This window comes from Psammomys obesus, unplaced genomic scaffold, assembly GCF_907164565.1.
Source record: "Psammomys obesus unplaced genomic scaffold, mPsaObe1.curated_primary_1811, whole genome shotgun sequence".
Classification (NCBI taxonomy): Eukaryota; Metazoa; Chordata; class Mammalia; order Rodentia; family Muridae; genus Psammomys; species Psammomys obesus.
In genome coordinates, this window is record NW_026590471.1 from 27064 (window position 1) to 39910 (window position 12847).

Below are 12847 nucleotides of genomic sequence, written 5' to 3' on the forward strand. Positions count from 1 at the left end.
TAGGCCTGCTAGAAAAATTCTTCTGGTGTTGAGTTTTGCATCGCATTGCGGAATTACAAACACCTTCTGGTAAAAAGTGACATGAAAAGCCTCCTGTTCAGCCTACTCTTTAGCTATTGCCATAAAGAATAATTGATAATAAGACATTACCAAAAAGACTAGGCATCCTTTCACAGTCACTTCTCACATTTTACACTTTCAGACATGCATCTTAGATACACTTATTAACCTAACTTAATTTTAGTTCCCTTCTCTGAAAGAACTGATACCATACAATTTATTTCATAGACTTGTATGAGAACTTACTGAGGGTAGCACTTAACACATAGGAAAAGTCAATGAAAGTTAGCCACTCTAACATGTCATATGGTACTCAGAAATCTGGGCAAACACTGGGTGAATATGCTTTTTGGATGATGCTAATATTCAGATAAGTAGGCAGAGTAAAGCATCTCATACTGTTTCCTGTGAACAATTCTATCCAATCAGGCAAATACTGAATATGAAGAGGCTGTGCCTTTTCTCACGTGAGTGCCTATAGGCTCAGACCAAAACATTGACCTTCCTTGGGATTGGAGTCTGTTTGTCTTCAGGCAGTAACAACCTATTGCTTCTCATGGGTCTTCCCCAGCTGGCTGACTCACCCTTCAGATTGGGTGATAATTACATGGACCAACTCCTAACAATCACTCTATTTCCATATCAGTTCTGTTTCTCAAGTGAGACAGGATTGATACAGATGCTCTTACCATGACACAATGTGCTGGTGTAACAAACACTGAATTTGGAATGAATTTAGGGGATGAATTTGCAACTGAGTGATAATGTGGATGCTTGGAAGAGTTTGAGATACAAGTTGCAAAAGAATGTCTCTGAAGGGCTGGTTGGTAAGACTTCCACATGTGAGAGATGCTATGGAAAAGCTCCATACAATGAAGATTTGATTGGAAATTGGAGGGAAGGCACTCCTTGTTGTAGTTGGAAAGGAGATTGCCAGTGCTGTGTTCCACTGCTTTGTAGAGCAGAAACCTGTGTGCAGTTACACTGGACACTGACCTGAGGGGGACTCTCAGCTTGTAAATGGGCATCAAGTCTGTGGTTGAAACCACCCATAAGGAAGACATCCGCTATGGAGCGAATCAGTCAAATTCACGAAGGCTGGGATAGACACAGGGTTATCCACACAGAGGCCATTTTAGAGGAGACACATAGGATGAAGAGAGGTTCTTGGTCTATAACTCTACAGGATAGGACCAGAGAGCTGTTTAGCTGTGCATGTGCATATGCAGGTAATTCCTCAAGGTGATCCAGAGACAATCAGAACTGCAGCTCACCAGACCCCCAAGAGGAAAGGCTGTTTTCAGTTCATTTATAGAGGGTAGGCCCTGCTCCCTGCTTTTAGTAACACATATGACCCATACAAAAAGCCAGATAGACCTCTTTGCAAGGGTTCTTTGTAGGTACAGCCATTACAAAATGTTCTCACAGGTTCCCTGACCAAAGCCATGATGATAGGACCACCATTGAGGGCTGGAGGGGAGCAGTGGGCCCAGCAGGCTGAGAATCCAGCCTAAGAGAAAACTATTCCCAAGCCTAAGATTCAATGTAATTAGCCTTGCTAAGTGTTTGTTCTGACATGGGTGCCTACCCTGTCTGATGTTTGTCTCTCCATTGTATTTTTTGTCAAGTGTCACAGGCTCCTAGCTATGTGAGAACTCTAGGAAAAAAATTCATTTTTTATAGTTGAATAATTTTTTTTTGTGTGTATGCAAACAAACAAAAAAGAACTGTAGGAGAGAAGACTTGACTTGAGTCAAGTCTCAAGTCTTACTGGAGGTGGGTTAAGAGATTTCAGTGAGACGTAGCAGTTGAGATTGATGCTGAACTAAGTTAAAGCTCTTGGTGCCGTTGTCCTGAGCTGAATGGAATTCATGTGCGTGGATGATATAGTCTATGGAGGAGCAAAACATCATGGAAGAGACTGTTTCTCTCTTAAGTTGATATATTGAAGCCATAACCTCTAATGTGTTTTTGGAGATTCTTTTTGGGTGGTAGCTAAGATTAATCATTATAAAAGGAGAAAAAGATACCAGATATATTCTATTTTTCTTTCTCTCTCTTACTTACTTTCCTTTCTCCTTCCTAGTCCTTGCCTCTCCTCCTTCCTTATTTCTTACCACTTTCATAAGAAGACCACAGTGAGAAAGTAACTGCCTAGTTTCACATTGACAAGAATGTTCATGGTTCAATATGTTTGTTTTCCAGGTTCCACGGCAACACAGTCCCCTCACATGGTTGTATATGCCACCTTTACACCACTCTATTTGTTTGAAAACAAGGTCTTTATGTTAGAGAAGATGGTAAGAATTCAAAACCAAGACATACAATATCTTTATGTGTGGTAGTGGGAGGAACATGCTACTTGACTTAATCCAAGGAGCTGGAACATGCAAAATTACCTCAGTTGTTCATAGTACTATCTAATTGTATAAAGGTAAAAATACAATCACATTTTATTTTGTAAATTTCTATTATATACAAAAGGAAAGATAGAGGAACTATACATTTTAGTGAAACTTGTGTACATCATTCCCAGTTTCGCTTAGGTGAGGGTGCCACTGCCATGACATTCTTGCATCATAAAATAACGCAGAATAAATGCTACTTGCGTTTAAATAATAAGTTTAAGCAAAAAGAGGAAAATTAGTAAATGTAACCAAAAGCAATATAATTAAATTATGCATAATATAAGCAATTAGGCATATACATTGCATACATGTATACATACTCTTTGGTATTCATTGTATACATGTATACATATTTTTTGGTATTCATTGTAAACATGTATACATATTCTTTGGTTTCCATCCTGTGCACATGTTCTGATTATTCTCTGTACTTTTGTTCAGAGTGGAATTTTATTTTATGTTCCATTTGGAAGCCAGCCTTTTGTTTAGCAGTATTATTATCATTTTTCCCATGACATTGCTTTTTAATTAACATGTTTAGTTATTGCATACCATTTATATAATTCCACAATTTTGAGCCATTTTTTCTGTTCTGAGGGGGAAAGGCAAATGCTCTCTTTTTAGATGGATAAAGTCCAGTTAGTTTATTTAGACCGATGTTATACATTGAAGGCTTATCCGATTCTGGCTCTGTGGGCTTTACACACCTAGCACCTTTTCACAGGGATTGTGTAAGATCTAAACTTACTACATTAAAAGGTAAGGATAGTGAGTACATTGATACAATTGTACATGAATACGCAGTTTGTTAGTTGGAGTTGAACTTTAAAACTTCAATGAGGATTAGCTTGAAAAGTAAATATTCCAGTGGAGTCACTGTTCATTCTTTAGATTAGCCTGAGATCACAATACCATCATTTTAGAATCCATTATTATCGGCAAAAGTCAGTAAAAAACAGTAGTAACATTATAAAAATGATAGAACAAAGTGTGCTAGCATGTGCACAGGGGCAGAGGCAGTTTCTGTTATTTTTCATCCAAAGTGAAATAAGAGAAACCATGGTTGAATAGCAGAATCAGAAATTTTCATGGTGCTTGGAAATCAGCAGCTCCCCCACAACTGTACATACTTGGGTGTACCTAAAGCTGCTCTCAAGCCAAGCGTTCTGTTGAGTTTAGGGTCTCTTTTTTCTTCCTTATGTTCTTCCTTGTGTATCATGGACACCATCTCAGATGCTTTAGATGGTAAACACTCAATATATGCACCACTAAAGGACATTAACCATATTTTGTTGCATGTTATGCCTTATATCCAAGGGATATTCAAGCTGCTTGTTAAAAGTGTAATACTTCATACACATTAATTCATATATTATAATGCATATATGCTAGGCAATGTGATCTACTCTTACACCATAGAGATGAATATCACAGTCTGAATTCCTTGCCACAAAGCTCAGTGAGTATACTTAAGTGGAAAACAAGGAAGAAACTGTTATAACAGAGTATATAAGGTATCTAGATAAACAGCGTTTGTTGGAGCGGTGGCACAGATGAATACCTATCTGAATGAGAGAAAAAAAATTATTGGGGGTGGAGAGACAGGACACATGACTGAACTTTTTCCCCTAATGGGCAGCCAGGGAGGTCTTCCCAAGGAAGCTGATTGCTTAACCTGAGGTATAAAAGAAGTTATACTAATAAATAAGAAAAAGTATATTCAAAGCAGAGAAAAGATCATGTGGAAAGTCCGAAGAGCAAGGAGACCTCACAGACCCTGTGTTTAGGAAACCGACAGAGATTGAATTAATTGTACAGAAGTTCCAGAAGCAGTTCAAATTATAACTAAGGAAAGAATATTCTTTATAAACCTTTTTCTTTTTCTTTTTCTGCCAGGCTCAGTGTGGTCATGTACCTTTGAGTGTTGCAAATACTTGTGTACCACAACCCTGTTTAAACCTCCCCCTTGGGTACCATAGAGAGCTTACAGTGCCAAAGACTCTGGGGTCAGTCTAGTGTCTGTAATGTGATCAAAGGACCCACTCCAGCTGTCACCATGTGTCTGGTGTGTCATGGTCCACTATCCCACTGTTGATTCTTTGAGGGTAACTTTGTATGATTTTTATCTAGTTCCTCTGTAAATATCAGAGTAGAATAGAGCATATGCATACACTTTTAAACATAAATATGTAAGAAATGATTTCTTGCCTGTTGAAATTTTGTAAAATGGAGTCTGTAGTAGAATGCCCCCAAGCTCCTGAAATAATGGCCCATGACACTCAAAATATTTACAAATACCTAGGCCATATAGCTAGGCTCTTCTATGACTAGCTCATAACTTAAAATAACCCATTTATTCTATTTTACATTCTGGCATTTGGCTGGTTACCTGGGCTGAGGTACCATGCATCTGCTCTCCTCACATCTTTTACAGGCTGAAATCTCAGGTGCCTGGCTCTATCCCAGAATTCCTTCTGTCTGCTGGATGTCCCACCTGTTTCCTGCCTTAACCATAGGCCATAGATTTTTTTTTTTCATTGACAGGTGTTGCATCCATACAATATATAGGAGATTCCTTCTACGGAGTATATCACTACAGTTACAGCCCAAAGAATGTTAAGATCAGCACATAAGTTAACAGCTTGCATTTAGTTAAGAAGCAATGGAGACTACATAAGAATAGAACAAAATGTCACAAACTACTCTATGCGATCCAATACTCCTGCTGTCAGGCATCCTAAACACTTTGGGTTTTTATTTAATTAATCTATCTATCTATCTATCTATCTATCTATCTATCTATCTATCTATCTATCTATCTATCTATTTTACACTTTGGGTTTTTAGATGAATAAGCTTTCTCAGCCTGCAACTCTGGCTCCTGCTTTTAGAGAATTTGAAATAGAATGGGGGGAGCCGTAAAGGGGTCTTGGAAAACAAGATTTCTAGCTTAAGTTTTTGCCAGAACCATTCAACAGACATTAAGTATCTATTTAGTCTTGAGAGTGCTATTCTACAGCCCTCTTTACACCCAATTCTTGTCTAAGGATCTCTGAAGTGCTTTGGGGAAAATTTTTGTTTGTTTGTTTGTTTGTTTGATTTTTGTTTTTAAATAATCAAGGGGGCCTGGAGAGATGGCTCAGTGGTTAAGAACACTGGCTGCTCTTCCAGAGGTCCTGAGTTCAATTCCCAGCAACCAAATGGTGGTTCACAACCATCTGTAATGGAATCTGATTCCCTCTTCCACTGTGTATGTAGACAGAGCACTCATACACATTAAATAAATAAATACATAATAATAAATAAATAATCAAACAATCAAATTTTAACCAGGATTTGTGGCACTGCTTATTTGATTCCCCAAAATTACATAATATATTGAAAATAAAGTATAAGAATTTTTCATTTTTGAATCTATCATGCTAAATCAGGACAGTTCTTTGACATACTAGTAACTGTGGTGCAGAATTAATACCTTGCTTTGTTTTTCCAACCATCACTTTATATTTTCACAACATTTTACTTTGTTTTATTTTTCAATGTTCTACAGTTCCAAAAGGAAGTTATTTTTAGATTAAAATATTGGTTGTTATAAGAAAGAGAGGGAAACAGAAAGACAGAGACAGAGAGAGGGACAGAGAGAGTATGATTCAAAATTATCCTTTGTTAAGTGTCTAGAATTTGTTCCACTTTTAAAGTATTATTTTGAGTGTGGCTTCACCAAGGTGGCATTAATGTGTAACTGCCGCAGTCATGCCTCTTTGAACATGTTATTGTTGGTGGCCTTAAATTCTCCCTAAGTTACCAGCCGATTACTCTCAAGTGGTGACTTGATTTCATCATGGCTTCTAACACCTAACAAAATAAAGGTGTAGGGAAAAAATATCTTTATTTAGATGGTATAGGGAAATGTGTGTAGGCTACTTTATGAATTACAAAAAATTTTTGAATTTTTTTTAGTAAATTGATAAGAGTCTGTAAGAAAACAAAAGTAAAAAGGTTTTCTCTTTTAGGCGACTTTTTAAAACCATAAATATCACTTTTCTCTTAAATTTGAATTATTATTTATATCATTATTATAGAAACCAATCATGTCAAATCATTAGAAAGAAAACAGTTCCCAGAGGGACTGACTTCAGTGTAGTTGGTATTTATTATTGGTTATTTGTTAAATGTAAAACAATCTATGGTAGTAGCATGGATCAATTCAACGCTCCCCCTCTCCTCCTACTCTTCTCTTTCTTTTTCTGTAACACATTTCAGGCAGCAGTTAGGACCTAAAGTTTTGTTGAAATAATGGTCTGACTTTTTCCATATGGCTTCAGAACTGAATGTTTTAACAAAAGAGCTAGCTTCCAGGGCTGTTTCTTAACCCCACTGTCAAAGCCTCCATTGTCTCCAGTGATGGGGACTTCCTGAGGAAAAACCCACTGTTAAAGGATTATAATATATCATAGGTAAGGCCACCTCTTGTCACCTTACAAGACCTAAGCACATTTAAGAAACAACTGACAGTGAGTTTTATTTTTATTTTATTTTTTATTTTTAGATAATCAGGACTGATTTTACAGCTACAACATAGAAAACTGCTACCCACAAACTTTTATATTCTCACTGGAACTTAAGCTCTAGAATGGCCTAATTTCTTCTTTTTCAATAAGCAAATAGGGTCTCAGAAAAACTTAAAGATGCAAGAAATATGTATGGTAGTGTAATATTTATTAAGGGTTAAAAACATAGTTGCCCCCTTTTTCTATATTAGCAAAAGTTTTTAAATATAAGAGACAATGAAGATTCATTTCAATTCCTCTTTCCATCGCTTAGGCAAATTCTGCAGAGAAACTTAGGGAATACGGGCTTTCTCACATCTGTAGCCATCCTGTGCTGGTGACCAGAAGTAGGTCTTGTCCCCTTGTGGCACCCCCCAAACCTCCTCCCTTACCTCCCTGGAAACTCATTCGCCAAAAAAAGGAAACTGTCATAACAGATGAAGCTCAAGGTATGTGCCATGTTGCTAACAGTCTAATTTACACTTCTCTGGGGGCTCGCCAGTCTCTTCTGCGGAAGACGGTTATGTGTTGGGGTTAGCCATGCAGCCACGTACCTAACGCTACTCGACTCTTTCATCAAAATTTTATATTCAAAACAATTAAACATACATACCATATTTTGATCTGGTGGGATCATAGTGTCAGGCCTCTGCTAAAGCTTATATGGTTCTCTTTTTTCTTTCTGTTGGGTTTAATATGTAAGCTAAACAATGAACAAGAGTGAAAAAGGAGTTTCATTCTGAAGGATAGTGCAGAGTGACCAGAGGAACTTTGGTATTCTGTCCGAGCCTTGTTTCTTTTCCTGTTCAGCTTCACGGTTCACTGTGATGATATGTGCTGCTCTCCTTTCTCAATTTGAATTTCTTTTTCTCTTTTTTCTTTTTTCCTTTTCTTTTTTTTTTTTTTTTTTTTAATTTGAGATAGGGTTTCTCTTTGCAGCTTTGGCTGTCCTGGACTTACTTTGTAGATCGAACTCACAAAGATTCACCTGCCTCTGCCTTTCTGAATGCTAGGATTACAGTGTGTGTGCACCACCATGCCTGTGTTCGATGGGAATTTCTTATTTCCAGACTAGCTTAATACTCCTGCATACTCACAGTTCTCTCTCAGCCCACTGTTTCCCTGCCATACATGGTACTTCCTGCTTCTTCTTCCACTTTAGTTTCTGTGAATCAGCTCACATTCCTCTTCATGTCTTAAGTGGTTGTGCTGAGGAGGTTAACTGAGGGACACTTTTTTTTTTTAAACGATTTATATGTAAAGTCATCTTTGCACTTAAAGCAGCAGCAAATGCAAACGCTTGTTAAATTTCACCATTCAATATCATTGCTCCACACACAGCCTTAAAAGAAACTGGCTATAGACAAAGGAAAGCTAATATTGGCAAGCTCTGTAAAGTGTTTTAATTAACTGAAATGTCTGTGTTCATTCCTGCTTACTTCTATTGAAATCCCTGGGTAAACATGTACTCTAACTGACACTGCCTTAGACTCTGAAGGATTCTGAAAGTGTGCATCACATTTCCCGACTTCTCAGATGCTGCACCGAAGAAGCCTGAGCAGTTCCTTGAGATTTCAAGTCCATTTTTGAATTATAGAATGACTCCATTTACTATACCAAAAGAAACGTAAGTATATGGCATTCTCACGAGCTCCTCTTGTTAATATCGCATCTGTGATGTACATGGTTAAAAATCATAATGGGAAGAATGTCTGAAAGACACCGAAGCCAAATATATATGCATATTCTCACAACCTTTTAAAAGGGATGTCTTATAGACTATGATTACACCATTTTCTTTATTATCAATAATTTTTGTTTATATTTTATGTATGAGTGTTATAGACTAAATGTTTGATATTCCTCCAAAATGAAATGTTGAATTTCTAGCCCTTGGGTGGCTGAGTTTGTAAGGAATGATTTTTAAAGGTATAATTGGGTTATATGGGGCTGTGGTCTGATAACATCTGTCTATGGAGGAGATTCTAAGAGCTCGTGCTCTTATTGATAAACAAGCTATAAGGATACAGAACACCTGTAAGCAGAAGTCTTATTTAGAAAAGGAAGCAAAAGTGTGCATGGCTGAGGACCTCACAGAAGTGTGGTTATATGCATAGGACAAAACCAGTCAAAATCTCTCTATAAGTAAGAGAAGTTCACCAGATCCCATTGCTAGCTGAGATGCTATTGGTGGTTGATGGTTGAGGGAGGGAGAGTCTTTTTTTTTTCTTTACTAATGTGAACTCTGTTATGTTGCCCTTGTGAATGGTCTCACAACTATGCATGTGGGTAGCAATTATCAGACTCAGTGGGTTCTTGAAGAAGAAGAAGAAGAAGAAGAAGAAGAAGAAGAAGAAGAAGAAGAAGAAGAAGAAGAAGAAGAAGAAGAAGAAGAAGCAAAAAGAAAAAGAAAACAGCAACATAGGTTATGAGTGAGAGCTTTCTATGTGTAGTTGGCAGAGGAGAGTAGAGATAAATATGATCAAAATGCATTCTGTGTATGTATAAAGTTCCCAAAGATAATGCATGTAAATTGTGTATGCTGGCTGCAGCATGGCTGACTCCATAAGTGAGAACACTGCTGGGAAATGTTGAGGTGACATTTTGTGGGCTACTTTACTGGAGGGATATTTCCAGAGTGAAGCTACTAAGTTATTTTTCCATTTGATAGAAATTAGATCTTGAGGTTTCATCAGTTCAAATCATATGCAGCTAGTGGCCGAAGTGAGGATTTATGTGGGATCAGTGTTTCCTTAAATGTGCCCTTTGTGACACAGGAGCAACAGTAGATGGTCAGAGAGTGGTCAGTTATAGAGCATGGTTGCTGAAATGCACATGCCCAAGGCGTTTGTGGCTAAGAGTGATTTTGAAGTTCCGGGAGAACATTCTGTGAGCAGGATAGTTTCTTCTTTGGACTGAATGAGAGAACTTAACAGTCGATCTCATGAGTAGTAAAATAAGGGAGAGAATTTAATGAGGGATTGTCCCCTGATTTCTTGCTTAGAAGCCCTTTGTCACTCACTACTCACAAAATACTAAAACACAAAAATAACCAAGGAACTTTGTAACACTGACAGACTTTCTGTTGTCCAATAGCATCTCATTTTAATCTGAGATTTTAACATTCTGTTAAGGATGCTTTTTACCCTCCATATCTGCATCAGCATAATCTTGAAAATCACTTATATATTCCCTGAAATTAGGTGTTTCTCTACAGTTTCTTCTCCTTTATGGTCTAGTACCAAAGTAATCTTTAACGAAATGACATCTCTTAACAGCAGTATAAGCATTTTTATAAAGTTATTGAACCTCTACCCAGTTCCAAAATGGTGTCCCCAGTTTTAGGCAGTTATTTAGGCAACAATCCACTTCTACGCATCTATTCGAATGCAGACTATGGAAACAAAACATCATTAAGCATGTGGGCTATAAATCCAAAGAATATAGCTCAGTCCTGGAAGCCAGGAAATCCAAGATCAAGATGTCAGTTCATCTAATGTGTGGACAGTACCCATTTGCTTACAGAGCCCTCTTTCTGCCTTTGCACATGCTACAAGTGATACCCAAACTCCCTGGAACCCTGCTTTTCAGAGCACAAGTCTCATTTTATAAGGACTTTGCTTTTTGTCCTAATGGCTTCCCAGAGTTCCATCCCCTAAAACCATAGTATCAGGTTTAGGTTCAACTCAAGAACTTGGCTTGACTTGACACACATTCACAGCATAACATTCCCTGGCCCTCTCTGAAGCCATAGGCCCTGTTCTTCCCTAAGAGAACAACCCTTGAAGCTATTAAAATACATTTTCTGGATTTATTCTCCCTCTTTATGAAAAACATCCAAGTATATGACTATTTCTACACATTTTTCTTATTGTTAGGTTTCTAGATATATGGAAGAATATTGTGTAATTTATTTTTCATTCCTTCTGCACTTTTAACCTGAATATAAATTTTGTGTCAGTACTATAAATTTTCGATATTTCATATAACCCTAAGGAGATTTGATAGTTGCTTGTATTCAGTAAATATTGAAGGGGAATATTTTGAGGCATCTAAGTCATTGAGAAACTTTTTATTATCTTCCGGTTTGGTCGTTGTAGTCACATGTAACTGTATGTTTGACCTTTTGGGCACTTTTTAGAATGTTTTAACTGTTGGAAACATTTTATGAAAAGTATTGAATAAGAGAAATCTTATTCCTCAGGGATGATCCCCTCCACTCTAATTGTTATCTAACATCAAGTGTTCAGCCTTGAAATAACTTACACATAATTAACATTACATGCAGTAGGCAAGTTGCACTTAAATATTTAGAATGTATATCCATATATATATATATATATATATATATATATATATATATCAGAATGATTAAAGAAAAATAGGGCATGAATTTGAGAGAAAGTAAAGAGGGTAAATGGAAGAGGCTGAAGAGAGGAAAAGGCTGATGTAAAATGATGTAGCTATATTTTAATTATAAAAGTAAAACATATTGTAAAAGTACTGGATGGCTTACATAATGGAATTTACTCTTCCTGTTGCTGAGACAAAATACCAGACAGAAGCACCCTGAGGAAGGAAAGGTTTGTTTCCACTCATGGTTTGAGGGTGAGGTCATCATGTTCCATCAGGGGACAGCTTGCACAGTAGGGTACTTGGTCACATTGCACCTCCGTCAGGAAGTAGAGGCAGCTGCATGCTGGGGCTCCACCTCGTTCTCCTGTTCAGTCTAGGATCCAAGTCCATGAAATGATGCTCCCCACAGCGATGGCACTAAAATATAACCCAACCTAGAAACTTCCTCACGGACATACCCAGAGGTCTTTCTATCAAGTGATTCTAGATCCTGTCAAGTTGGCATAATCTTCACAGGCTGTTTTAGATGTATATGCTCTCAGATACAGTTTAGTCATTCTGAGGATATGCCACGCATTACATCCATGATATAAATATAAACTGACAAGAAAAACGTAATCACAATTTAAATACTCAACTCCCTGTTAGGGACCAAAGCCAGTTAATAATTTAACTTACATTGTCTTACTCTGGTTAGGTTTAATATATCAAACACATTTTAATTAATTAACACTGTCTTATTCTGGTTCAGTTCAACATATTAGACACATTCTTGACATCTTTACCCTTGTGTCTCTGTCATGTTTGGGGGGAGTTGTTTGTTTTTGTTGCTTTTTTAATTGCTTTTATTAATTCTTCATAGTTTTTCTGATGTTTTTATACTAAAAGTTCTCTAGAGAAGTGGAACCAATATATTCATGACTAGATGATAACTGATCAATAGTATAGAATCCAAGTAACCCCATGAATGACAGAGGATTTCTGAAGAATCGACTTGCATGTTCATGGTCATGGAGATGTCTCATGAGAAACCGTCTTTAGAGAACTGTCGAGGCGTTAGTGTAGCTGCCCACGTTTGACATCGCAGAAGCCAATGGAGCAGAAGCGTCACTTCTGGCTGAAGGCTCAGTGCGGCCACTGTACAAGGCCTGGAGTTCAGAGAACAAAGCCCCCGAGTTGTGATATCCACGAGCAAAGGAACAGTAGTTCCTCCGCTGTCCTGGGCTACCCAGCCCCACTGCTGACTACACTTGCCTGCCTTCACTGAGGGCAAAACTTTCCCACTCAGTGCACTAAATGCCCGTGGTAAATCCCCTGCAGAAGTCGACTCACAGGTACACCCACAAGTGGTGCTTTACCAGCTATGGAGGTTCCCCTTAGTACAGTCAAATTGTAGTCTTTGGTCTTTTGTCTGACCAAATTTGCACACTAACATGAGGTTATATGGGTCGTAAAAGCTGTAGTTGCTTGACA

The 12847-nt window shown here is 37.7% G+C and overlaps 1 protein-coding gene across 1 annotated transcript in view; it reads left to right on the top strand.

Moving 5' to 3' along the window:
• Positions 1–12847, top strand: part of LOC129676953 (androglobin-like) — a gene marked incomplete at both ends in the record, with an annotated part of 43882 nt that overhangs the window by 23630 nt on the left and 7405 nt on the right. Inside the window, 3 exons of the mRNA XM_055607486.1 lie at positions 2266–2360; positions 7293–7467; positions 8555–8645. Coding sequence (XP_055463461.1) covers positions 2266–2360; positions 7293–7467; positions 8555–8645 — 361 coding nt within the window. The remainder of the gene's footprint in view (positions 1–2265; positions 2361–7292; positions 7468–8554; positions 8646–12847) is intronic.